Source organism: Sylvia atricapilla, chromosome 25 (genome assembly GCF_009819655.1).
Source record: "Sylvia atricapilla isolate bSylAtr1 chromosome 25, bSylAtr1.pri, whole genome shotgun sequence".
In the NCBI taxonomy this organism is placed as follows: domain Eukaryota; kingdom Metazoa; phylum Chordata; class Aves; order Passeriformes; family Sylviidae; genus Sylvia; species Sylvia atricapilla.
The window spans coordinates 4,416,901-4,444,866 of record NC_089164.1 but is presented as its reverse complement, the minus strand read 5'-3'; the positions used below and the strand labels follow the sequence as shown (position 1 = coordinate 4,444,866).

Sequence of the window (27,966 nt, the reverse complement as noted above, 5' to 3'; positions counted from 1 at the left end):
ACAACGTACCAACAAGAGTGTGTTTACTAAGAGGATTTTATTTACACATGACAATGAGATCGCTCCATAAAAAGTGGACTACACCTGCCAAATTGTACAGTGCAATTTTGTAACAGCTTTTAAATATTTACAGAACGCTTTTTCAACTTAGAGGTTAAGGCAGAGTCAGGGCACAGTGATAAGAAACACTTAGTGCAGCTTTGTGCTAGGCATGATACAGAAATGAACTGGCAGAATAAGGTATTCAGATCCACTGGAAATTCAGATTGGAATTACTTCTACAAATCCAGCAAATACATCTTATTAAAACAAACAAACAAACAAAGAAAAAAAAGGAAAAGAGGTTAAAGATACTAACAACTTCAAAACACAAAAAAATGTAAATGTAAAAATGTTTGGCTACTGTGGGAGATGTAACAGGCACACAAAATCCTTGCTGTTAGCAGTGAAATGTGGATCCTGGGAAGGAGACACTGTAGGAGACACTTTTTTTTTTCTTTAATGTTGGTAAAAAAGGAAAAGGATGCAGGCTTACAATGCACCTGGGATACAGAACCTCCCACTGCAAAGGTGTGTCCAACAGCACTGGATTCAAAGCCATCCAACTTTTGCTGGAAGACAACAGGAATGAGGTACCCAACTGCTCCTCGTGCCTTTGAAAACTTCACCTTGGACTCCAGTGCCACACATGAGGGGTCCCACTTCAAACACAGCACTAAAAATGCACAATACAAAGTACTAGAGAGTTGGTTTTTTACAGCAACTTATCACAACTAAAAATTGTTTAGCTTCTTCATCTTTGGTATTTATAAATAAAAATGCTGGTCCCTTTCAGTAAAGGGCTAAGAATGAAGCTATTATCTCAAAATCATTTGTTTCTAATCCACAGCAGTTTCAAAGGATTTTGATTTTTGTTTTTATTTTAAGGCAGTAACTAAGCTGTTAGGAATCGAAAAAAAAAATGGTCTTACATTAATTCCAATGGTTTATAAGGCAACATTTTCAAATGGCTAGAAGAAACTTCAGGATAAGGATGGAACAGTTTGAGAAGGTGGTATCAGTCCTTCATGCAAAGTCCAAAGGGAGCAGAATGTGATCTAGGGACGAGTTGATGAAAGCCTGATCCTCTAAGTCATTCCTTCCGTTAGCCCTTATTCATCTGAGGGAGCCCTTCAGACTACAGAGATCCTGGGACTTGTAATTAAGGCTGGTTTTGCACTTCAGCTTGGTAGGATCCAACTGCTGTCTGAACTGCTTATGGCAAGTTACAAACTCGTAGGACATGTCCAAAAAGCACAGGGGTGGTGAGGGGAGGACCCTGACGAGTTCTGTACAGTGCTGGCAGTCCCCCACCAGTCCTTCGGATGGCACTCGAGACAAGAGACATCTAGGTAAACATCCCCTAAAAGCACCTATATAAAAAAAGTTCTACTACAAATCCATTTTGTTTCATTTTTCTAATCAAGAAAGTCAGGACTAAACAGACCTGGAAGCCTTTTTTTTTTTTTTCCTGTGAGACATCACTGGACCTTTGTCTTGTCTGTACTCTGGAGTTGAGTGTCCAGCACCAAGAGAAGTTTGCAGGAATCCAAGACAATTCGAATTGAGACACACTTTTAGAAACCTCATTGAATTGTATTTTTAATATCTGATAGTAAATTCCAGACTGGAACCATGCAGGCCAGAGGGTTAATGCCACCTGCTACTGGAAGTGCAGAGTTAACTACAAATGGGCACAAAGTGGAGCTTGTGGTTAGAACAAGGAACTAGGAAAAGCTCAGCTGAGGCAGAATCCTCCCTCCCAAAATGCTGTCATGTTCTGACAGGCTGAGGCAGGGAAAGGCACTATGGGGCTCTCCTGGAGAGACCCTGATCAGAACTGAATGGACATTTTTATAAATTAGAGTAGGCAACAATCAACAAGTGGACACAGTGGGGTCCACTGCCCGAAAAGTGACCCCATGAGGCAGCACCCATGGAACACTCCAGGTACAGATGGTACAGCATCACAGCAAGAGCAGCTCTGTGAGGGAACACCAGGCAGGCCTCCATCAGCAACATTCTGATCCTGTCCTGCTCAAAACCACCAGCAAAAAGGCCACAGAAGATGGGTTTTGGCCTTTAAGCCACTGAAGATGCAGCAGAGCTCAGAGAAACAGCTAAGAAACAGCAGCAGCTGGCCCAGCTGTGCACAACTTGCCGACCAAGGATCCGGTTCCTGGCATTTCCCTCCCTCTGCTCTAATTCCAGACCCACTTATGTGACCAGCTGTAGTTTATCTGCATCGTTTATGGATCCATCCTGACCTGCAGTAACCAAAAACTCAGTACTCAGTTGAAGAAATGGCCCATTTCTCCTCTATTTAGGAAAGAAAAAGTGTTACAAAATCTTTTAATTTAGAAAAAAAGTACTAAATGGCTTGAGGGTCACTTAGTACCAAAAGTAAAGTGCACCAGAACTGGAGGCCACAGTGACAGAGCTGAGAAATGCCATTGAAGAGGCTTCCAAGGAGCATTATAAAAACTACAAAGTAAGGTTAAGGCAATCTGAGTTGTGTCCTTCTCCTAGACAGTTTCCTGGAGAGTTGTCTGTCTCAAGCTTCAATTATTGCTTTGTTTCCTCTGTCCTGGAGTCCTCAGCCACTGGGCAAACAGTGCTGGCAGAATTGGCAGAGTGAGTTTGTCACTTAATGCAGGACTGGATGCAGTCCTATAGAATCCCGTGCTTTGCAATGCCAAAGGGAAAGTTTGCTCTCACCTCCCAATGGACTGGACAGTCTGGCAAAGAATATAAAAAAAAACCTCTTGTTCCTGAAGCAGCAAAAGGTGCTGGCAGCAGAGATGATACAAACGTGGAATTTTTCAATGGTGCAGGAAAAAAAAAATCCTTAGTAACAACCAGGTGTGTAACAAAACGGAGTCCTGAAGTCTTCTCCAAGAGTTGATAGCCCTCAAGTTTTCTTTCATAAAAAAGAACAAGTTCTTTTATGGGTATAAACCCAAAGTACAGCAACAGAATTCCACGGCTCAGAAGTCCCAGGTAAAGCTGTGTTACTTCCCTCCTTTCATATAGGATGGAATTGCTCCTCGGGCCGTGAGGCCCTCAAAACGCTTGTAGGTGTAATTGATAAAAACCCAGTCTTTGTTCTTGTAGTCAGTCTCTGGGTGGTTGCTTGTTGCCACTGGGAAGACATAGAAGAAATAGAATTATCCTTTGGAACTGCAGAGTTTATTTTCATTCAAAACACTCACTGGATGAATGTTTCTAAAGGTACAAAATATCCTAAACACGGGATGCAGCTTCATGCTTCAACCCCAGGAAAGAACTGCTGGGACACAGGACATGGCACAAGCATTTTAAGCTAAAAGAGAGTAGATTCAGACCACATAGAAAGAAGACATTTTTTTACAATGTGAGCTGTGAAATACTGGCACAGGTTTCCCAGAGAGGTGGTGGATGCCCGAATCCCTGGAAGTGTTCCAGGCCTGGCTGGACAGGCTTGGAGCAACCTGGGCTAGTGGAAGGTGTCCCTGCACATGGCAGGGGTGGAATGGGATGAGCTTTAAGGTCTCTTCCAACCCAAACCAGTCTGGGATTCTGTTTTTAAACTCATGGAGCAAATATGTGACTATGCTGTGGTCCTTCAAAGATTCACACCAAAACATCCCCTTCAGTTCCACCTTTCCCTACCCCTACTCCACGTGCCAGCAGGAATCAGCACCGAGGGGAACTTGCAGCATTGGGCTCTCAGGCCCTGCTGAGATTTGAACTTTCTGGAAGCTCTGAGAGCTGCCCTTTCTCAGGCAACTCCCACATCATTTATAAGCCTGCATCTCCTGGAGCCCAAATTCCAGTGTGCACCCCCTGCACCACAAGGCTTCCAACCTGTTTGGTCATGACAGAAAAAATCTGCATGTAGTAAGATCTGACTAACAGGAAGGAATATTCTACAGAAGAGGAAGGTTTACACAGAGAATCAAACAATCATCATTTACCTGTTGGTTTAAGGATATCAGATTCTGGAAATTCATCAAAGTTTGAGGTATCATCAATGCTTTTAATTTCTATTGAAATCGCAGCAGGTCTCTCTCTGCCAAGAAGAGCAGATGGAGCATTGAGATTTCAAAGGCATACAAAGCAGCATTCAGCCACCTTCCATTTCTTAACATAATCAAGACTGAAGGTACCTAAATCTCAACACGCTCCAGGTATAGAGCAAAATGCTCTCCCCAACAGCTGGATATGGTAAATGCCAGTCAGCTGCTCCCTGCTGCAGACCAGGGCTGGCCTGAGCAGTCCCTAGAGAAGAGCAGTTGCTTTTCTGGAAAGCATCTTACCTGATGTGCTCCCAATCAACCCCTTCAAAGAATGGGTTACTCTTTATTTCCTCCACACCAGATGCACCAATTCTGTGCTCCCATTCACAGCAAAATCTGGGATGGAAGGAAGAATGAAAATGAAGGGAGAATGAAAAGGAAAGCATTCCATCCAGAAATGGAACAGCTTTCTGAACTGATACTGCTGCAGTTTGTTAACATATAAATGGAGCAGACTAAGAACTTCCACTGGAAAACCAACACACAAAGTTATGTGCAGGAATGTTGTGTCCAATGCCACAGTTAAGATGTGCTAGTCCTTCACAACAGGATAACGTGACCTTTCTATTTCAGGACCAGAGTAGAGCAGGAGAACATATAAGGCCTAAAAAGCCAAACATTTATACTTCTGTCCTGAGAATAGATACTGAAGTACAAATGAGTCAGCCAGCACTGGGATACATTTGTATGCTCCAGTGCATACAAAGGCAAAGTCATTACTGTTGCAACAAGTCAGCTCTGTCAAAAGGATTGAACTTGTGTCCTTCCATGAGAAGCTTGCAGGCAAAATAAGGAGCAGAAACATTTTGCCAGAGTAGCAGCACTTCCATGGGAGTTCCTTTTTAGCACAGTTTAGTCAGAGAACCACTAAATGGCCTGAGAGACGAAAGTGATGCATTTGATGTAACTGTAGCATCAGGGTTTTTCCATGTAAAACAAGCCATGAGGGGCACAGAATACAGAGACAAGACAAGAAAATTAGTGCTGTATTAACCAAACCATGGAGCTGGCACCTTAAAATAAGATCCTTTGCTTTATCAGAGATTGGAACCTCTGGAGGAAATGTCAGCGTCTCCTTCCAGTTCATCACTTTCTTATACGTCTCTTGAGGAGTCTCGGAACAGAACGGTGGATAACCTGAAAAGAAACAAAAATACAACCTTGGATCAAGCAGAACTAATTCCTGAAGTCAGAACACACCTCAGAGACCAGGCAAGGAGTGGATGCTCTGAGAACTTGACCCCAAGCACAGAAATAAACTGCCCAGAGCAGTTGTGGCTACCTCAGCCCTGGAAGTGTCCAAGACGAAGTTGGACAGGGCTTGGAGCAACCTGGGATAGTGGAAGGTGTCCCTGCTCATGGTAGGGATGGGACTGGATGAGCTTTAAGGTCCCTTCCAACCCAAACCACTCTGGTTTGAATACAGCTATGAATACAGCTGCTGTCCTGCTCCACCATTCCCACCTACAGACCTGCCCTGCCTGTTCCTTACCAATCAACATCTCATACATGATGACCCCCAGGGACCACCAGTCACACAGCTTGTTGTATCCAGTCTGCATGAAAACCTCAGGAGCAATGTAATCTGGAGTTCCCACCGTAGAAAAAGCCTGGAACAAACACCATCAGTTATGCATCTGTAGGGAAAACTGCCTGACATGGACATGGGAACTTACACAATAGCAGTTATTTTGAGAAAGACACCAGATTGTCTCTGAGATCCTTTAGCAAAGGTGTTTAAAGCCTTTCTTCCAAGATATGTAGAGACAAAAATCAACATCGTCATGTGAAAGAGTCTTAAAATAGCATCAGGAAAACAGGGAAGGGTATCACTGTCCTGGAATGGGTCACTTAGGGCTGCTGACCCATTCCATTGTGAGACTGGAAGTGGCAAGAACTGATGGTTTTGGCAGAGAGACTTCAGATTTCCATGTAAATAATTATGGCAGTGCTATCTCTAGCACATATGTCACCAGCTGTTCAGCAGATGGATGAAGGACAGACTAAAGTCATTCCTTTTCTTTTTAAAAACTGCCTGAATCTTTTCCTGTCAGGATTGTCCAGAACTCAGATACATTAAAAACTTCCATGTAAATCCATGTTCCACCTCAGCAGGAACATTTCCAAGCAGGTGGAACCTACTCACCAACTGCCGTCGATTCCTCTTCCACGTCTCTGCTTTCCTTTTGGAATTCATGTTCTGGAAAGCTGAAGGAGATTCAATAGCTGTCACTGAATCCTGCTGCTCATCCAATATATTTTTTACCCCCAAATCATTACACTAAAGATCTCATTTAAGATGTGTGTCAATACCCCAAATATAAACCTCTCGGCAACTTCCAAACTTTTGAAATATGGGCAGCATCTAATCGAGCCTTTTTTAGCAAACCATGCCTTCAGGGTTGATGTAACTCCTCAGAGAATAATCCTGGATGTCAGAGACTGCTGGTTTATTAATTTCAGCAACACTTGAGATGCAGCCAGCAGCTACCAACTCACTGAGTTCTCATTTTATTACACATGCAAAGGGCTACAGCAGAGTCTGTTTCAGAGACAAACTTCTGGAAATCAAAATGGGTTTAAAGTAACTGAAATTATTTTTATTTCACAGAAAATGAAAATACACCTCAGGATGTACAGTTGATTATTAGACTCCCCACTGCAGCCACACCCTCACACTGAAATGAGTTGTGTCAGGACCCAAGAGCAGCCAACCAGATATCCTTTGGAGCTAAAGAACTTACTGAAGTCACTGGGAAGACTGTGATTCAAGTTCCTGTAAAATTCTGTCCTGTGGGCTTTCTTCAGTCCAGTACACAGACCAAAATCTGAGAGTTTCACGTGGCCCTAGAAATAAACAACAACAACAAAAAAAATTCCAAACCCAATATAAGACATTATCACAGTAAATCACAGCATCAGCAAGGCTGGAAGAGAACCCAACACCAGCATCAACACCTCTAAATGATGTCCCCCAAGTGCCACATCCAGATGTCTCTTGAATACTTTCAGAGACTGTGACTCTGCCAACTCCCTGGGAACTTATTCCAATGCCTGACCACTCCTGCAGTGAAAAAAAAACCAATGTAGTATCTAATCTGAACCTCCCCAGCACAACTTAAGGCCAGTTCCTCTCATTCTTTCAACTGAGACATGGCAGAAGAGCCTGACCCCTACCTGGCTGCACCTTGCTGTCAAGGTGAGCAAGAAGATCCCCCCTGAGCCTCCTTTCCTCCAGGGTGAGCCCCCTCAGGTCTCTCAGCTGCTCCTGGTGCTCCAGACCCTTCCCCAGCTCCATTCCCTTCTCTGGACATGCTCCAGCCCCTCAAAGTCTTTTGCCTTCTTTGTTTAAACCTAGCACTGGATGTGTACAGGGAATGAAGCCATCAATACTTCCATTGCTACCCACAGAGAAAGCCCAGTGACAATTTACTTCAGGAAACCTTTGCTCTGCAAGTTCCCAAACCCTTCAGCATGAAAGGAAAGAGAGGCAGCTGCAGTCCCTGGGTTGTGTATTGACCCCAAGAGAAAAAACCACCTTCAGTTCAATGACTGAATCTGTCCTGGTGCATAACGTGACCACACTGACTATGTGCAATTTTTAGAAGTGTATATATATAATATACTTCCTTTTTAAAATCCTAATGTGTTCATGTCTAGATGTAAACATTCTGAATTGGACAGACTATTTGGAGAAGCTGTGGCTGCCCCATCCCTGGAAGTGTTCAAGGCCAGGCTGGACAGGGCTTGGAGTAACAATGGGACAGAAGCAGGGGGTGGAACAGGATGAGTGTCAAGGTTCCTTCCAACCCAAACCATTCTGGGATTCTGCAGTAATTCCAACAGTGCATTCCACAGCGATGGGAAAGTCATTATTTACTGCTGGCAAACTCTTTCCAAGAAATCTTGATTTTAGGCAAACTTGGAGCGAGCAATAGGAGGACACTGAAACAACCAGGCTTTCTGCAAAGTGCCTGCAATAAGCAGGTAGCCTGGGCAGCCCTCAGGAGTACACCCTGATCCTGAGGGAGATTCTCCACTCTCAGCCTGGCTACTGGACACAGCCCCTGTCCTTCACATTTGGTACGACCAGAGCTGGCAAGTGGGAGTGTAACAGATGTGAGAGGAAAGGGAAACAGCTTTGCCTAAGAGGGAACTGAAACCATGTGCTTTAAACTGCATCTGAAATAGCCCAAAATAGTTTAAACAGCTGTCAGAAGAGCTCAAGGTCTGAGTGGAGCTGGGGTCTTTCCTCGCTTTTGGGGATTTTCCCCTGGCAATTTGGCAGATACGCCCTCAGAAGGAAAGAACAGGGCTAAATACAGAAGCACCATCTTCTTCCACAACTGTCAACACCCCTTCAGGTCAGTATGAACAATCACAAGGCCTCTCTGCTCCTCCCCAGCCAGTGGCCAGCCCATACCTTGCTATCCAGGAGGAGGTTGTCTGGTTTTATGTCCCGATGGATGAATCCCAGCTGATGGATGGAGTCAATGGCAAGCACGGTCTCAGCAATATAGAACTGTGTCTCCTCTTCTGTCAGAGTGTCCTTCTTCATCAACAGTGTCATCATGTCACCTGAAAAGCCCTCAGAGGTGAACACACAGGCTCCACTCTCACGAAGTTTGAAGATATTTATAGAATAAATTTCTGCTGCATTCAGCTAAAACCAGCAGGTTAGAGGTTGCCAAACGTGGATATGCTGGGGCTCTATAGACAGCCAGGGCATAGCAAAGATAGGAACTAGAAGAATAAAGTTTAAATACCTGCAGCTTGAATACACAAACAGGAAACCTCAAGCCTGCCAAACACCTCAGTACCCTAAAAAGCAGAAATCTGGTTCCCTCCCAGATGTACAGTACAAACAGCACTGCAGGGTACCCACGTGCACTCTAGTCCCAGACTGCATTTGTAATGGAGAAATCAGCAATTCCCAAACAAAAAGTGAGCAGCCCTTGCATTCCAGAGAGTTACCTCCAGGCAGGAACTCCATGATCAGGTAGAGGTTTAGCTTGTCCTGGAAACTATAGAACATCTTCACAACCCACAAGCTGTCTGCCTCCACCAGGATGTCCCGCTCTGCACGGATGTGGCCAACCTGGACACACACAGGGCACTGGGTCAGTTTCAGTAAATGCATTTATTTCACAGGCACTTCAATTATTATCCTGAACAACATCAAATATTGTGAAGACAAAAGTCAAATTTTTCTGCACAAAGGTGGAAACACTATCAGAACTTCAACATGTGGTTGATTATATACATATATTTTATACCTAATATATATATACACCTAGTATATAAAAATTATATTTATATATACAATAAATAAATTATATTAAATACACAATATTTATACATTCGTATATATTGTGTACATGTACTATATATAATATATATTGTGTATATACGTATAATGTATATATTTTTATATATACATATATATGTGTATAAATACTAAAATGTGTATATTATATAAATCCTATATACAAAAATCTCAATTCTTTACAAATATATCTAATCATTAGATCTCTTTTTGAAAACACAAGAGCTTCATCCCAGTGCTGAACACATGACTGTCACACATCATTACATATCCAGAAGTACTAACAAAATAAAGCCTTAAAAATGTTATATGCTGCTCCTTTTTGTCTCTGAGTCTAAATTCCAGCAGTTGTATCTCTTATGTTTATATCTGATCCTGTAGGTCAGAAATGTAGTAAAACACTGGCCTTGAAGTGTGCACTGAATGATTTGCACAGGACTCTGTGTTGAAAGAGCCAACTAGAAAAGAAGTCCTTGTGATTTCAGAGATTTTTCAGACTTATTTCCTCTATAAGAAAAGCCCAGTATAAAATACCCAGAATTTTTAGCTTCTAAACTAAAGCACAGATGCTTATTCCTCCTCTGCCCACACCACAGTGATCTCCCAGAGTGATCCATGGTACAATTCCTGCTCAGGGTGTTCCTCACCTGCTCCTTCTCCAGCATATCAGCCTTGCGTAGGATTTTCATGGCATAAACGTGCCCCGTGTCCTTCTTCTGGACCAGCCGCACCTGGGGACACACAAAGCCTGGATCAAACCCAGCACAGCTCTTGACAAAGTTGCCTTCCATTTCATGAAATTGTCTCAGGTTATTAAACATGAGAAGCATCACATAGAGCACAGGAAAGTCCGGTTAATACTAGGAGCTGTTATTTTAACAGAGAGGACACTGAGAGATTCACACCTAAAGCAGCTGGTCCAAAGCCCCTTCTCTGAAGGCCACCAGAAGAGACTTGGCAAGGCCCTCCACCTCTCTCTAAGTCCAGCCCCAGAAGTTCATCTTTAAAACCCACTTCAAACCTGTACTCAGCTGGTCCTTTTCAACATCACTCTGTTTCCTTTAAGCACAGGATGTCTTGAGCATTTATTAGGTAAAAAACCAGCTGCACCTGACTGTTCAGCTAAAGCAAATCTGTGGTTGTCACACTTACCTTTTGCTTGTATAAATGAGCAAGTCTCTAACAAACACAGAGCCAGTTAAAAACACATGGAGTCATTTTTTTCTGGACTCACCTCTCCAAATGCTCCTCTGCCTATTACTTTTAGAGACTCAAAGTCCTCCAGTCCAAGCCTGGTTCTCTTCAGGCGAAGGAACTCCGTCTCCTTTTGTGCATGGGCTGACCTCCTGATTCTTTTCTAGAGTTTAAGAGACCCCAGTGAGAGTTCTGCAGGTGGGTTCCACAGGGACCACAGCAATTCCAAGGAAAGATCCCAGATCTCCATTTAGAAAAGAAAATTTCTTGTATTTAACCATTAAGATAGTTTTTCCATATTCATTACCTCTTCATCTTTTAGGCCTTCTTCTTCCATCATTTGTTCTAGTTTCTTTTGTCTAGAGCAGGGACAAATTAGAAAAATAAAGGTTGAATCATTAACCTTGCTTTGTAATCAAATTAGAAAAAAGCCCAGGTTGAATCATTAACATTGGTTCTTAACAAGGTACCCATGTCCATAACCTCTGGTCTGTGCCAGCAAGTTACCAATGGAAAGATGGACAGGAGAGACTCAGACAGGAAATTAATTTTGAAGAATCTACTATCCAGTTTTATAATTCCAACCTTGTCCTCTCTGGTTTTAATAAACGAAACCTGCCTTGAGTTTCACAAGTTATTCAAGTGTACATTTTTGCTGTACACAAATACAGATCTAGGTTCTCTTCTTGTCCCTCTCTGACAGCTGGGCAAAGTCACTTCAGGCCAGAGCCATAAGAAGCATTTAAACACCAAAATTTCACTTATTCCAGGGAGAAGTGGTATTCAAACACATTAAAATTTTCTCTGCATCTCAAACTATTCACATGTGAGATGAGAAAAGTTATTTCAGATTTCCTAATCCCTGAGAAACTCAAAATATTTGGGAAGAGGAAACTTGTCTGTACACATTCTCCCCCTTAAAGAATCAGAAATATTTACAGCCTTAGTACAAAATGATTCTTTGGGAGAAAAAAAAGGAGGAAGCAAGATTTTAGAAGGGGAATGACTTGAAGGGACACTTATAATGATTATCCTCTGGGAACTTTTTCCCAGTGCCAGTCCTATTAACAGCTGGCTGAACTGGGACTGGTGGTTTGGGACATTACAAATGTACTAAAAAAATACTTTCTCTTTCTGCAAGTCATTCTTTGCAAGATCCTCTTCCTGTCTCCTGGGGCTCTCCACGGCTGCTGCGACATGATAATATTTGGGGTTATCACTTCAGAATCAGTCATAATGAAAATGCCCTTTCAAGTTCCAGTCCTGCCCAGTCATCCCAATCCACACTGAAACCAGCAACTCCAGTAGCAAAAGCTGTGCAATGCACAGAATTCAATGGCTCAGCAGGACTGAGTGGTGCCAAAGCCATGCTGAAATTCCCCCAAATATCCCTAATAGGGTCAATCTGCACTTCAGGGTACAGTGTTAACACTATTTAAACTCCAAATTACACACCCACAGACATCTGTTGTTACAAAAACATGTAAGTTATAAAGTCCAGTCTGTTTGTTCAGACAAGGTCTTGATCCTAAATAGAAAAAAAAAATTGAGATTTTGGGAGTACAGAACAGTGCTCATAATAAGTAAATAAATTTTAAAGGCAAGAGCTGTGTGACGAGAAAGAAATTAAATAAATCAGTGATATTTTCTGCCTGAACTGGACCTCAGTCTCTCTTTACTCATTTGAAGCTTTGAAAAAAGTATCTTTGCACATTAATATTTATTTTTAAATTGCTTCCTCGTTTCTGTAAATCTTATAGTGAAGAGGCATTGGGAAGCTGCTCAGAGCTTTGGCAGCAGAACCAAACCAACACTGAACCATTTTCCAAATTCTGGTTATAAACTCCATGGCAAGCTGGGAGAACAGCAGGAGTCCCTTGAGGGGACTTCTTATGCTGCAACTTGAGGATATTCAGCAAATTAGAGGGTTCCAGCCAAAGGAAAGTCCCACAGCTCAGTCCAGGCCTTTGTTATACCGGACAGGGGAAGTTAAAGAGGTGCCCCAGGTTGAGGTCAGTGACAGGAGCACTGAGTGACTGCTCACAAAACCCCCTCCCTGGCTCCTTGCATTGTCTCCTCTGAGTCCTGCCCATGGCTCGGGGCAATCCCAGCACAAATACAGAGAAAGGATTGGGAGCAGCCTTGGGAGAAGGAACTGGGGGTGCTGCTGAGGCCCAGCAGAACATGCCCCAGTCCAGACCCCACTGAGCCCAGGGTGGGCAGCAGGGCAGGGGGGATTCTGCCCTGCTCAGGTGAGACCCCACCTGCAGAGCTGCCCCAGCCCTGGGACCAGCACAGGAGGGACCTGGAGCTGCTGCAGCCAGGCCAGAGGAGGCACCAGGATGATCAGAGGGATGGAGCAGCTCTGCTGGAGTCAGGCTGGGAGAGCTGGGGGTGTTCAGCCTGGAGAGGAGAAGGCTCCAGGGAGAGCTCAGAGCCCTGCCAGGGCCTAAAGGGGCTCCAGGAGAGGGACTGGGGACAAGGGATGGAGGGACAGGACACAGGGAATGGCTTCTCACTGCCAGAGGGCAGGGTTAGATGGGATATTGGGCAGGAATTCTTCCCTGTGAGGGTGGGGAGGCCCTGGCACAAGGTGCCCAGAGAAGCTGTGGCTGCCCCAGACCCCTGGAAGTGCCCAAGGTCAGGCTGGATGGGGTTAGGAGCCTGGGATAGTGGAAGGTGTCCCTGCCCAGGCCAGAGGATGGAACTCAATGAGCTTTAAGGTCCTTTCTAACACAAAGCAGTGATTTTATTATTTCTGCTTTGGCTCAAGAAAACGAAATTCATTCAATATAAATTCTGGCTCTTCTCCAGCATGGAAGGGAAACAAGAAGGATTTTTACCTCATCTCTCGCTCCTCGTGCTGGGCAATGAGGTTGCTGTAGAAGTTTTCCAACGTCACCTTTGTCATCGTGACTCTCTCCTTGGTGTGGTTACTCATGGATGAACACGGCGTCGGGCCTGTCATGGCCATGGCTGGTAGCAAAGGAGAAGGGAGGAACAGCAAACATTATAAATGACAAATAATCCTCAAGCACGTGCCCAAACCCATTAAGTGATGCTTAATCGCAGAATTCAGATTTTAACAACAAATATCATCGCTCTAAGCTAAGCAGGGAAAAGTCTTACAAAATAAAAGGTACAAGTCAAACTTCCTGTTTTGAACATTTTTGATCTGAAATTAGAGGGAAGGAAACTTAAGAAACTTTGTGCCTCAAAAACCACAATTTCAGCCAGTACTGCAAAGATGTTTATTGCTCCCACCACATTTTATCTTTAATGGATGTTGAAAATTCAGGAATATCACACTGAAGCATCTAATACAGAAGTTATTCTTCCCATAACCCCTGCAGAAATAATTCTACCAGTTGCCTACTGGCTCTTCTGCTCTGAAATTTATCTAAATCCTGAAAGTCATCCCAATAAGAGACCAACTGAGGAATGAGCAAAGAGGGCATTTAGTTGCCCTTAAGCACTTTCACTAGATGTTTTCTCACAGAAATTTGGCCAAATCCAGAGGATCACTGCCTTTGAGCAAGCTGTAGGTTAAAACATAGAATCCAAACCCTAGCCTAAGTATGTGACATATTTATTTCTAAGATAGATATACATAAAGTAATATCCTTTCTGTTTCTGAGAATACAGTAAATAAATATTGGAGCGTAGCTCCCCCAATCAGTAGCAGTTTCAGTGTATTTGCCACCCCAGCTCCTATTCCTGATATGCATAAAAAACCCCACAGATTTCAAATGTACAACTACACTTTACCCTGGTCCTCCTGGGCACCACGTAACTCACAGTAAGGTAACAGAGTTTTGCAACTATTACTAGAAATTGCAGACAAAGTAGGTGAGACAGTTCCCATTTTCACAACCCCGGGCACTACCAACACACTCAAATGACTCTTTCTGTTCACTTTTTGCAGATCTTTACGAGGCATCACCACGGGGCCCTGCAAAGCACCTCCTTCCCAGACAGCAGCTCCGTGTGTGCTGCCTTCACAGCTTCCTCGGGGGACAGGAGCTGCTGAGGATCCCGAGATGGAATTATGTCTTTATTGAGGTGGGTTCACAGCTTTATGGAAGAGCAGCTCGGAGTGACACCCAACGAGTGAGGGGGTCACACTCCCTGGCTATGGGGTTACACCCCGGAGGTGAGTGGTTACACTCCCACAAATGAGGGGTTGGACACCCAGAGATGGGGGCTCGCAGCCTGAGGTGGTGAACGGGACGTGTAAAAGCCATGGGCGGTTTTCACTTCCTAAAGAACAAACCAGGAAAATTATCTGACAGAATGGGGTGGGGGAAAAAAAAAAAAGGAAACGAGAAAGTATCGGTGCCAAACCACCTGTGGGTGCTGGGGGGCCGTTCCCCGGGGATGGACGCTCCGAGCCCACCCATCCCCGGGGGCCGCGGGACGGAGCGGGGCTGGAGCTCCCCGCACCGAGGCTCGAGCGGGGAGGTGACAGCGGCGTGGCACCGGGGTGGCGGCCCCGCGGCGGAGGGGCCCGGGAGCGGACAAAGGGGGCCCGAGGCAGCAGCAGAGGAGGAGCCGGGGATCCCCACCGCCCCCGGGCCCCGGAGCCCGGCCGCCCGCAGCCCCACCGCAGCCCGGGGCAGCAAAGGGCCCGCGGGGACGGAGGGAAAGAGGAGGGCGGGGAAGGGATGCGGAGGGCGCCCACGGGAACGAGGCGGGAGCGGCTTACCCGGAGCCCCCGGGAGGGGCGGCAGGAGCCGCAGGCGAGGCGGGGTCCCGGCGAGGCGGCTGCCGAGAGCCGGCTGGGGGGCTCGGGACCGGCGGAGCCCCCGCGCCGCTGCCTCCGCCCCCGGCACCGACACGGACCCGGCCGGGACGGGCGGCCCACGGACCGCTACGGCAGCGCAGGCGCCCCGCGGCCGGCCCGCCCCGCCCGGGAGGAGCCCCGCGCCCGCCCGCCCCCGCCGGCAGCGCCTGCGCCGGGAACCGCCGGGCACCGCCGGGAACCGCGCCGGGCACCGCGCCGGGAACCCCCGGGAACTGCCGGGAACCGCGCCGGGAACAGCCGGGCACCGCGCCGGGAACCGCGCCGGGAACCGCGCCGGGAACCGCGCCGGGAACCGCGCCGGGAACCCCCGGGAACTGCCGGGCACCGCCGGGAACCGCGCCGGGCACCGCCGGGCAGCTGTGGCCACCGCTGGGCACTGCTGGGCAGCTCTGGGCACCGCATGGACGGGACAGCGCGGGCACGGCTGGAGGGCTGCTTGGCACACAGCTGTACGGGCGCCGGGTGCGCATCCACACCAGCCCTTGCTCCCCCCGGTCCGGGCAGAGGCAGCGGCGCTGCGAGCTCTGCGGTGCTTCTAGGATGGTGCTGGGGTAACTCCTCCCGGCCTGGCTGCCTTCACAGCTTACCGCCTTCCCACAGTGGTGCTGTGACCTGCAGCCTCCCAGCACACGGCCTGAGGAGGTTGGTTTCTTCCATCCCCATAGAAGTTATCACCCAATGCTCACAGGAGCAAGGCGTGCCCAGAGGCCACCGAGCCGCCAACAGTCACCTCTGCCTCCCAGGGATCAAGGAAACAGCCCCTGAGCCCCAGAGGAAACTGCATCTACAAGGGCAGAGAGGCTGATCCACTGTGCGCTGGGTAGGACAGGATCATTTCCCAGAGCTCTGAGCTGGCACATCAAGTCTTCGGGGCTCCATCCTCAGACTCCTGATGAGGAAGAGCTCCCACATCCCAGCTCAGCAGACTCATTGTACAGTTTGGGCTCTAAAACCCGTTTTAATCTCACTCTTTCTGGCTCATTGGGAATATCTGAAACCATTGGCTTCAATAATGGTTTGACTGGCCCTGGGAATCTCATAGGGAGCTGTGAGGGATGACATAACGAAAGAAATATGATCCCATACTCACCCCAGATGTGTGGAGACATTGGGAAAACGCCTTTTTGCTTCATTTTATTTACATTTCTGCCAAAAAAAGTGCAATTAAGAGGGTGAAAAGGTGTTTTATTATTGATATTTAATCACTGAGGACTGCAGTCAACACAGTTGAACTCTATCAGCAACAGAGGCATTTCCAGATTTAGAACAGTGTATAGAGTCCCTACACGATGGAAATGCTGATATATTTTTAACACACATGACAGATTTCATTTCTGAAAGACTGACTTTACAGTTAAACTGGACCTTGCTTTGCTTAGACAGAGATGGTCAGTTTGTTATCAAAGGTGAACAGCAAAATCCAGCGGTCCCTCTCAGGAAACACAGGTAGCCTCATCAATCTGTTTTCCTGCTGCTGTGGGAGCTCTTGGAGAGGATTTCACCCGAGGAAAGAAAAGCAAGTCTGGAACAAAAGGCTCAAAGATGAACCCTGAAAGCTCATGCTCACCTCTTCCACCAGCAGAACAAGGTGGATGTCTGGGGCTTTGGCTGAATGGGGATCACATGTTTTCCCAGCTTCTACCTGGGAAAACAAAGGAAAACCTGAGAGTCCGAGATGCTTAAAACAGTCTGCATGCTGAAGGAGCAGGAAAAACCCTTTGTAACTACAGTATGAGAAAAGTGATAACTAGAGCAGAGTGTGGAACTACTGCAGGCAGGTGCGAATGGAAGAGAACCTGTATTCAGAGGTAAAGTTCTTCGAGAGTCAAAACATTAGGCTGTGAATGAGCTTGTGAATGTGCAGATTAATGACCCAAACTTCCTGCTACTGTGAGCTCCAGGAGCTGCCTGCGGCATCCCTGTGTCACTGTTAGGGACACGAAAGGACGAAGCAGGCAGCAGGAGATCAAGCAGGAAAACTCTCTACTTTATTTTCTGACTCCATCTTAAATACCTTTTACCAGCAGGCCAAAGGTTGGCTACACAGGTAGCCACCTCTTCGACCTCGTTGGTGAACATCACCATCAATCCTCTTTCTCCTCCCAGGGGAGAAATGTGTAAACAATTTTTAAAATATACATAGTTGACTTGAAGCTGCGTGAGAACAAATGCAAACAGTAAAAAGCAGGCAAACTCGAGGCAACATCCCTTAAGACATCCAAGACACACAGGGAGGGAAGAGAGGGGACCCATCCCACAGTCCCAGTGCCCAGATGGGAGAGGACATGCTCTGTGTGAGGCTCTCTGAACACCTGCAGGACTGAGGGCAGTTTAGGGTTTTCATTTTGCTGTTCACCTTTGCTCTGGAGCTATTAAGCAAGGGACAGACGGCAGGGCTGACACTGCTGAGAATAGTCCAAGGGGATCAAAAAGGTGCTGTGGGTTCCAGTTACCTTTTGGGATCCTCTCATCCAGCTGCTTCAGCAGGAGGAAGCCTGAGCTTCCATCGGTTCCAGCAGCTGCTTCATCAGGCTTGAAGCCTCGTCGCTGTTGAAATCTGAGGGATTTTGGCTGTTTTGCACATCCCACCCGGGATTTGGGGCTGGGGTATCCCTGCTGCTGGGCTGTGCACGGCCCCCAGGGCGTGGGGCAGCCACACCAGGGACTTCAGCCCTTGGACCACCCTTCCTTTGTCCTTTGTGAGCTGGTCACTGCCCTGCTGCTGCAAGGGAAGGAACACGGGGTCAGGATGGGAGATGCTGATTTGCATCCACAGATCCCAGGTTCTTCTCTGCACTGAGGAAGGAGCACTGGAAGGCCTCAGGCTCCAGCAGCCTGTCAGGAAGTCTAAAGAATCCTGCAGATGGGAAGCTGAAATGCTGTGCTATTCCCAGAGGTGTACCTTGAATCTCCTCTTTTTAAAGAAGGGTAAACTGAGGAGATTGACAATTTGGTCTTTCTCAAATTTAGATTCTTTTCAAAAGTTTCAATAGCAGAATAAAGCTCCCTTTCCACCACCTCAGTGTTACGACACTCTTGGATTTGTTTCTTTCCTTCCAGAGTTGTAACTGGGGAGTAATTTACCTGAAATCACTGATGCCTGTGAAATAAAACCAAACTCCTTTTTTCTTCAGATACACCAGAATTTTTGAGTCAACTCTTGACTGAGCAGGGCAGGCTAAATCTCAAATGCAAATGTTTCAGAATTCCAGGCTGCTCAGATAAGATCTAACCACAGCTATAGGCTCCCACTGCAGATTTGGATCTGAATGGGAACCTAAATATGGAATTTCAGCCTGTGCCATCTCCATGGCTTCTGTTGAACATCCTTATGTGATTTGCTACACTGTATTTCAAAGTGACAACTGAAATGGTCCATGTTACACATCTAAAAATGCAATTGGTCTAATTTTATACTGCAGAGAGGCTGAGATAAAATGATGCTGTATCAAATACATGGAATTTTTCTTCTGCCATGCCTGGAGTAACCAAGAGCAATGCAGAACACAGCCCATGAAATCAAAAGTGAGCAGTTTTCTGATGATAGCAATGAAGTAAAAAGGTAACATTGCTTACTTTTCAAGGTCTTAGCACATTGCAAAACAGGCAAAAAAAAAAAAAAAGAAAAAAAAAATTGCCAAAAATGTAACTGTCTGCAGAGATCTCTGGGGCAGGAATATTTTCTCTCTTCTTTAAATCAGCTCCACAGGACCAGAAGCTGCTGTGTGATCAGAAATCTTTCCCTTTGTTCTTGCTTTCACCTGACAAAATGAATTTCAGCCTTTAAGCAGGGGTGAGAGTGGAGCTCCATGCTGTGCTAAAACATCCCAGGACCACCCACATCATCCCAGACCTGTGGATTTGTAACATACACAGGAAAGGATGGATAGGACTCACAGGATATTCCTACATTTCCTTGCTTGGAGTCCTAAATCTCCTTTTGCACTGTTGCCTCTTGATACAACATTTTGAACTCTTGTGCATCTTCAAGCACAGAAAATTATTTCAGGACTTGGAAGAGACCCTCCTGATAAAAACAAAAGCTTCACAGCAATTTGACAAAGATCAGGATTGCTGAAAATCATGAAACCTGGAAGGTATTTAAGGCTGGAGCAGGAATATCAAGTTAAAAGGTGTTCACAGCCCTGGGGTTTGGGCCTTCAGTAACCCCACCTCTTCCATGCTGACACCCAAATATCCAGAATTATGTTAGACTGATGCTGGATTTATTTTTTGTGGAGATGTGAATTTCTGGCTTAGGGAAGGGACAAGTAGAAGATCTAATTGTGCAATGATTATTTTAATCTATGTTACAATTTCTTCCAGCTCTATATCTGCTCATGGCATTGGTACACCCATACCTACCCACCCCTTCAACTCCATCACATCTTTATTGCCAGGTCTAGCCCTAAAATTTCTTCATTTTTTGCACTAATAAATGTTTTAGGATTGGCTCCAGCCCTTTAGCCCTTTATCCATTTACCAGCAAATTCTGTATTAATTGTTACCTCAAAACCTGGAGGGACCACAAAACAAAAGTTGCAGCATGTAAATTGTTATGTAAGAGTAGTAAAGACAGGTTCTTGTACAATTTTTTTTGAAGGAATAATTCTTTCTGTGCAGAAGAAATTTGGGATAATAAAAAACTCAACACCTCAAATGATTTGTCTTCATACTAACTTGTGTATTGTTAGTGGCTGGCTAAAAAAGCAAATTATACTTCAATAGAACATAAATACACAGCAATTCCGCATTTGCTTGTAACAAGCTTGTTCTTAATAAGCCTGCCCCAGTAATTTGTGAGTAATTTTCTTGGGCAATACGTTGAAATCAAACTAGATGTGAAATAACAAGTGGGTATTAGTTCTGATGAAAAACGTGTATTAAATGCAGATACATGCACATAAATATACATAGAGATGTGTGTATTGAATGCTGAAGGATATTTTAAGTTATGCTAATGCAGAACTGCTCAGACACAATAGCAAAATGACACTTTGCTGCCCTGATCAATAATAAACTCTACATTAATTAAAAGCATCTCCCAGTTACAAAAGGAGCATTGTCCACTTACTGCTGGTGGAGTTTGGATCCCAGTGAAGTCCTGACCTGCAGAGTCTCCTGCCAGCCCCGTGGAGATGCTCCAGTGCAGTGACACCCAGTGCCCTTGACCACCTTTTAGAGCAGCCCAGAGAGCTCAGGAACAATGGGAATGGGCTCCACAGCACTCTGTGACTAAGACCTTGTGCCAGGGAAATGAGGCAGCTCCAGCAATAATAAATCTTGGATTTTAAAATATTCAGCTGTGACTAAGGAAAAGATCACAGCTTTGCAGGCAGATTCTTCTTCTTTTGCAGTCTCTCCTGTTTTGTGAAGACTTTTGATCCTAACACAGCTTTCCTGTGCCCCAAGATGATGGGCAGGGGATATCCAGCTGTGCCAGGGTTGATCAGGAAAAGTGTCTCTGGTGTGGCGATAGATTTTCTTCCTTTCCTGTACTTATGGCTCAGGTGTGGGACCCTGAGTTGGGTCGGAGGAATCTAAATTAACAGTACTGGTGACCCCTGCAATGTACAGTCAGCAAAACCCAGTTACAGAATCACAGAATCACTGAATGAACTAGGTTGGAAAAGACCTTTAAGTTCATCTTGTCCAACTTATGAGCTAACACCTCCTCATCAACTAAACCACGGCACTGAGTGCCATGTCCAGGATTTTTGGAAACACATCCAGGGATGGTGACTCCACCACTTCCCTGGGCAGACAATCCCAGCACTCAGTCACTCTTTCAGTTAAGAATTTTTTTTCTGATGTCTTAACATAAACTTCCCCTGGCTAAAGTCTGTGTTCTCTTGTGTCAGCAGCTGCCTGGGAGCAGAGACTGACCCCAGCCTGAGAACAACCATTATTCAGGGCATTGTAGAGAATGATAAGGTCACCCCTGCATCTCCTTTTTCCAGGCCAAACAACCCCAGCTCCCTCAGCCATTCTTCATAGGGTTTGTGTTCCAAGCCCTTCACCAGCCTTCTTGCTCTCCTCTGGACATGTTCAAGCAAGTTCAAGTTACTCACAGAAAATCTCAGGAGCTGGTATAAGTAATAAATCCCAGAATAGTTAGACTGGAGGGAACCTTAAAGCCCAGCATCCCACCCCCTGCCATGGGCTGGGACAGCTCCCACCATTCCAGGTTGTTCCAAGCCCTGTCCAACCTGGCCTTGGACACTCCAGGGATGAGGCACCCACAGCTTCTCTGGGCAACCTAAATAAGATCTCACTGGATTTTAGTGTTCAATACAAATTTAATTTAAATCTGTTGATTGTACCTTGAAGAAATTTGTTTGAAATCTTGGAAAATAGGAGAAACATTAAACAATAAAAGTGCAAACGGTAGTACAGGTAAAAAGCCAAATTCTGATATGCTTTGAAACCATACAAGCTGACAACACACAAGGTTATATATTCACTATATGATCTCTGAGCAGGTAATTTCAGTAGAATTTGGATAGTCAGGTTGTGGCTGGATCATTTGGCTGAAACTGCTTAAGAGGACCAGTTCCTGCTTCTCAAAGTGAAAGACAGCGAATGTATTTGTCATCTCTGAGGAGCAATTCTCTGGGAAGATATGAAAGATCATTTGCTCAGTGTTTTCTGAAGCCACAGATTCCTTTCCCAGAGGCACAGGGCTGTGTTCCTGATAAAGCCAGGCTCAGGTGGATGCAGACATTGTCCTGCACAGACAGGCCCCTTGCAGGGCTCCACAGCCTGGTCTGTTCTTGCAGCTTCCATGGATACCAAATTGCTTTTCATTATGTTCCTCAAGGCAGCTTATCTGAGCCCTGCTATGTCTGAGACACCCAATAAACATTCCTGATTTCATTACCTGAGTCCTGATCGTTAAGAAGAGTGTCACCATTAGAGTGTGTCACCAATTAAAGCTGACATTCATTAAATATTGGTACCTCAGGGCCCAGCTTCACGTCTGAGTCTCCAGGGCAGCACTTACGCTGTGGTTATACCAAATTATCCCCTGTGGATCCCTTGGTTACATCTTCAGGGATTAATAAACATTGACTAAAGTCCTGTGTAAAACAAATCTGGGACAATTCATCCATGAACTTTTCAAGTCTCCATTGTACAATGGGCTTTCATCAGATGCAGTTATTTGTAAGAAAACCGAGGGACCCCTATAATAATATGGAGCTGGACAGAGCAATGACACGTCCAGACTGTTGCAGTCATCATGTCCTTCTCCCCTTCTCCCACACTTTTTATGCATCTACAGCAAAGCTGACATTACAGGTCACACAAAATATGTAAACAATCTTGGTCTTAAGGTGGCTAAAGTATCAGAGCCACAGTTCTGGGTATCAAACCTCATTATTGCCCGGAACACCTTAATGTCAGAAGTTAAGAATTTCTTCTGTGCCACAGAGGCCTACAGGCCAAAGGGCTCAGTCTGGAATTGCTCAGCCTCCAATAAATCGTGTCTTCATTCCTGCAACAGTTATTGGCATCTCCACTGGAGGAACATCAGCTGAGTGACCACAGCAGAAATGGCAACGTGGGATCAGGGCAGGGGCACTTGGAGAGTGTTCTGGTGGTCACACCACACTGCCAATTCCACTGGCCATTCCTTCCACCCAAGGGCTTGGGAGAACTCAGAATAACCATGGTCCTCACTTTGTGACATCTCTCCGAGGTGGCACTGCCGGGGTTACCCTGTATCCATGAGAGATACAATTTTTTAAAGCATAAAATGTTCCAATCACACACTCCAGCCAGGCACCCAGGAGAAAATGTTCCCGGCTGTAATGGGGTCAGTGCTAATGTCACAAAGGAAAATTGTACCACCGGCGCTCCCAGGTGATATTTTTAGCTGGGATGAGTTAAAATCTGTGAGAGCCCTGGGCGGTGCAGAGTGGAGTAGGAGCCCGTTCTGCCGGGGAGGTAACCGGGGATGTGGGCAGAGCAGAGCTTGGTCCCCTTGGGGCCTCTCTCGCAGCGTTCTTGGAGCCATCAAAGGTTTCAGCCTTGGCTTCAAAGCCTTCGCTCCCTTCCTCTGGCTCAGCCTGCTCTCTGCATGGGAGGGGCGCTCACTGTTACCTTCAGCGGGAGTTTTGGAGCAGCAGGATTGTGCCAATTATAGTTTCCCAGGGAGTAATTCTTTTGTTTTGCTTTCCAGTGCTTTCCCCGGGGAGCCAGGTGGGGGAGGAAGGGAATACGGCCTGCTGCAGAGCAAGAAAGAAAAAAGGGAAGAGAAAGCCTGGAGGCCCAGATGAGGGGGAAGAAGGAACTGGGGGAGGGAACAGAAAGCAAAGCAAATGTGCAAATAGCCTCGTTAGGTAAGGGGGATCCTCTGGCCTGGGATTTGAAAACTTAATTAAACAAAGACTGTGCTACATCAAAGGGATCCTCTGTCTGTAGGGAGACGAGCTGAGAGACCTGAGGAATTTTGGGCTGGGAGACCTGAGGAATTTTTTCCGTGTACTATTCTCTGTTACTCACCAATAACAGGAGGGTGGGCTCCAGAACTCTTCCTGTTTCCCTGACGAAAACATCAGCTCTTTTATTTTATTATTATTATTGAGTTGCGGTTTGTTGGGTTGTTGTTTTTCTTTTCCCGTTACTGCTCTTAGCCCAACAGACCCCAAATCCTGTGAGCTGCTGTGCCGTGTTGGAAAGGCGGGCACCGCCCTGCCCAGAGGAAACGCTCTGACCACACTCACAGTAAATAGAGCTGCTGGAGGAGCAGCAGCTGCCGAAGGGCTGTTTGCTCCCTGGCCTCCCTCGCTCCGAGATGGGAGGAAATGACATGTCACAGCAAACCACGAAGATTTTGGCACCATCACACTTGCACTCGAGGTGGGACAGGGGCCTCACCAGCTCTCTGTCCCTGGGGAAGGAGCCAGCAGACCCATGGCTTCCATAACCATTCTAAGAGGTGACGTTCAGCTCCCAGGAGTGAGTTCCAGGATTCCCCTCCCTCTGGGTGCTTTTAGCTCTTCTGTGTCACCTGGGGACAGTCCTGTGCCATCTGGAGAGGTGCCAGCAATCCCATTTGGGAGGGGGGCAAACTGTTCCAGGAGCAGTTTGAAATCCTGGCCCCTGTGCACTACGTACTGCGTCATTCCACAGAAAACTCCCATCTTCCAGGGAATTAAAATTAGAGTTGAACAGCAGTGACTCAGGCTCACTGTTTTCATTTTCTATTTTCTGATTTCAAGCCAGATCTACAGAAGCTCTTGGGACTCACAGCTCTGCCTGAACATGGTAGCAAGGGTGAGTGTTTTGTCCTCCAAAACCTATCCTGAAGCCAAGACTGGGGCTGATTCTCTTTTCTGCCCAAAATAGTCTCCAGACGGAATATTTCATGTGTGCAAAACAAATTCAGGTGAAGCTGAGACAATGCCTCGGGTCCCTTTTTGCTGCTTTTGTAACACCCAGAGAGCTCTCTGAGCTTATCCCAGGTTCCACAGTGTTGCAGAAGTCTCCTGAAGACCTCACCTGAGTTAAGACAAGGGATGTCTCCCAGTGCCATGGACCCTGCTCCACGAAAAGGAACTCTCTGGGATCTGCCCCTGCAAGAGAATGTCACTGTGGTGCCAATAGCTTAGACATGAGACCCCAAGTGGGTTCCTCTTTTTGTGCTAAGCAGTGGCAGAAGCCTCACACCTTGCAAAGTGAGGATGAAGGATGAGCAATTAAATGTCCTCCAAGTAAAGAAACATCACACTGATTAATCCCCAATGCTGTGCTCCTGCTTGGTGCTGTGTCTTACTTTAGGTCTATGATATATAAATTACAGTCTGTTGTTTCACTCTCTCTTTACATGAAGTCTGAGGTAGAGATAAAAGCTTTCACAGTGTAAAGACATACGTTTTAAAAGTAAGGAAAGAAGGGACTTGTACCCTGTAAACATAAGCGTGTGTGGGAATGAGCTGACGCACTGAAATATATCGGAAGAACAGGCTTGTGTAAGTTTCTTTTTCTGCAGAAAACAGCCTTCAGCAGGGCTGGTTGATGGGCAGGATGTGGAAATGGGGCAAATCCACAGGAACCTCATGGCAGCAGACTCAGATGTGCCTATGTGCAGTCGGTTTCTGACTGAAGATGTGTCCCCTCCACCAGTTCCTGTTGTGTTCGATCAGTGACGTTTCCCAGCAAACCCTTTCTTAGGGGCAGAACCGTGCCATGAAATAACTGGTTTTGTTCATGTCTGGTTTTGCCTGAGGAGCAGCTCTAAGAGATCCTCCTGCAGATAGAAGTATTCTCCAGTAAATATTTTCTGTCTCCTGAGGTATCCCAGAGCTCCAGGACCATTTGAATAAGGCTGTCAGTCACATGGTGGGATTTGGGGGTGTCCTGTCAAGGGCCAGGAGTAGATTTTTGATGGTTCTTGTGGGTCTCTTCCAGCTCAGGATATTCTGTGGTTCTGTGATCTCTTAAATTTGGCTCACACAGCTGAGGTTTCTTCGAAATCACAATGTGTTCATTTTCCTCTGTAAGACTGAAACCTCAGAAACCATGACAACAGTTTGACTAGAACACCTTACTCCAGATCAGTGTGGTCTTGGATCCTGGTCTGGGAGTGTTATAAAACATTTGACCAATGCTGTTGGACACAAGTGGTAAAAGCCAGCAATGCAGCAGGATTTTCCAAACACTCACAAACTTGGAAGAAGGAGGGAAGTAATGTAGCACAAAGCTTCGACATGTGTGACATCCAGAGGGCTGGCTTGGGGACCAGCACTGGGAGGACAATCAAACTGCTGACTTTGGAATGACCCCAGTGTTGTGTGGCTGTGCTGGCACATCCCAACCCCTGGGAATTTGGCTGAGCACTCTGACCTCTGCCTTGTGTCCTGGTGATGGGCCATGTTTAGTTTCTGAATAATGCCAAAAGCAAACTGAAAATGGAGTATGTTTGGATGACATGATTTTCGTGGACTGTGATTTATAAAATGTGGTGACAGGCTTAACCCCAGGGAAGAAGTGTTTGAATAGAGCAGGTAACATGTCCTAGGTGAGTGCTGAGTGCTCTGTTTGCTTTGCAGCAGGTGAACTGACTTCTGAATAAATCCTTTGTTCCCAAGTCTGTCGCCTGGAATTATCTTCATACATCATGTGTAACTTTGGTATGAAATTAAAAGTTATGTTAGGATGACAAGGTAATTTAAGTTGCTCTCTAATATTTGTCCTGGTTTTTTTTTCTCTTTTTAAAAATACCCATTATTGCAAAACTTAAATAACGTTTGAAATGTACATTATATGATGTGAGGAGGGTCTAGGAATGCTGCAAACCCCCTTGGAGAAGGGAGGGGAGTGCTGGAAATCACCGTCTCAAAGTGAACAGCTCCAACCTTCAAATTATTTCCTTTGTTTGTCTTGCCTCAGGAAATTAGCCATCAGCTAATTTAGATTACAATGGATTAGATTTCCTTAATTAAAGGCAGGTAACTCTCAGATAACTGTACACATAATAAAGATACCTTGGAGTTTTCATTACCTCAAAATCATTATTGTGTTTCTATCTCTTGGCCAGTTTTGACCCTTGGAGGATTTTACTGAGAAAAAGCTGTTAAGAGTAATGGGGGATTCTGCAAAAGATTTTTGAAATTTCCGATTTATTATATCAGCTGGTTGTTTTTAATTCCAATTGGGTTTCTGGAATTCTGATAGACAAGGACACCTCCTCCTCTGCACAGTTCCTGCCTGGAAAACAGTCAACGAGCAATAATTTGTACTCAAAATGCCTTTTTGTGTATGATACGATTTAAAGTGTTATTAATTATACCTGTACCAGATAAATTTGCCTTCTCTGGCCCATGGCAAATGGTTGAAGTCTGGATTAAACCCAGCCCAGCTGTGAAGGGAGGTTTTTGGGAGGTTATTGCAGCAACAGCCCTGGGTGAGTTTCTTATATTACCTGATAATCGAAATCAGGTTTGTTGTCTAAAGCAACCCCTTTGGAGGAAGTTATTTGTTTAATTAGAGGTTAAAACCCATGTTGTATGTACAAACGTCATGTATGAATGAGAGTTTGGCAAAGCACGTCTGTATCTGTAACTAAAATTCCTCCATTTAAATCCTCTCGTTTTCTCAAGCACAAAAAAAAAAAAAAAAAAAAAAAAAAAAAAAAAAAAAAAAATTAGTTCCGTCCTTTGTGCCTCAGTTAGCAAAACCCGGACATAAAATTTACCAAAATCTTTGGCTTACAGCAGCTTGCTCAGCACACGTATTTAAAGCCCACGGGGAGAAATGGCTTTGGGGGAACTGACGCGTTCAGAGGTGTAAGCCCTACCTGGATATACCTGGATAGACCTCATCGGGCAAGAGACACAAGGAAATAAAACTTTATTTTTCACGTTAGGCAGAAAAACCGCAGCTCTGGAGCTGTTGCTGATTTCAGGCCCGGGCGGGGCCGCCTCAGCGCTCCCGCCATTGCCACCAAGAGCCCACCCACCCGGGCGTGACGTCACCTGTCAATCAGCGCAACGGCAGCTTCTGATTCGCTGTTGCCTAGCATCACGTGGGAGAGCACTGGC

The 27,966-nt window shown here is 45.7% G+C and overlaps 1 protein-coding gene across 1 annotated transcript; it reads right to left on the bottom strand.

Annotated features, from left to right (window-relative positions):
- Positions 1-18: 18 nt before the first annotated feature.
- STK38 (serine/threonine kinase 38) lies at positions 19-15,518 on the bottom strand. The gene is made up of 14 exons (XM_066335988.1): positions 15,323-15,518; positions 13,461-13,593; positions 10,925-10,976; positions 10,658-10,780; positions 10,071-10,154; positions 9,072-9,195; positions 8,521-8,675; positions 6,842-6,944; positions 6,244-6,305; positions 5,590-5,707; positions 5,111-5,234; positions 4,338-4,433; positions 3,996-4,090; positions 19-3,181 (listed from the first exon to the last, which is right to left on the bottom strand). Exons 2-14 carry the CDS (start codon positions 13,589-13,591, stop codon positions 3,051-3,053), a joined length of 1,398 nt encoding a protein of 465 aa, XP_066192085.1. The 5' UTR covers positions 13,592-13,593; positions 15,323-15,518; the 3' UTR covers positions 19-3,050.
- Between the last annotated feature and the right edge of the window lie 12,448 nt (positions 15,519-27,966).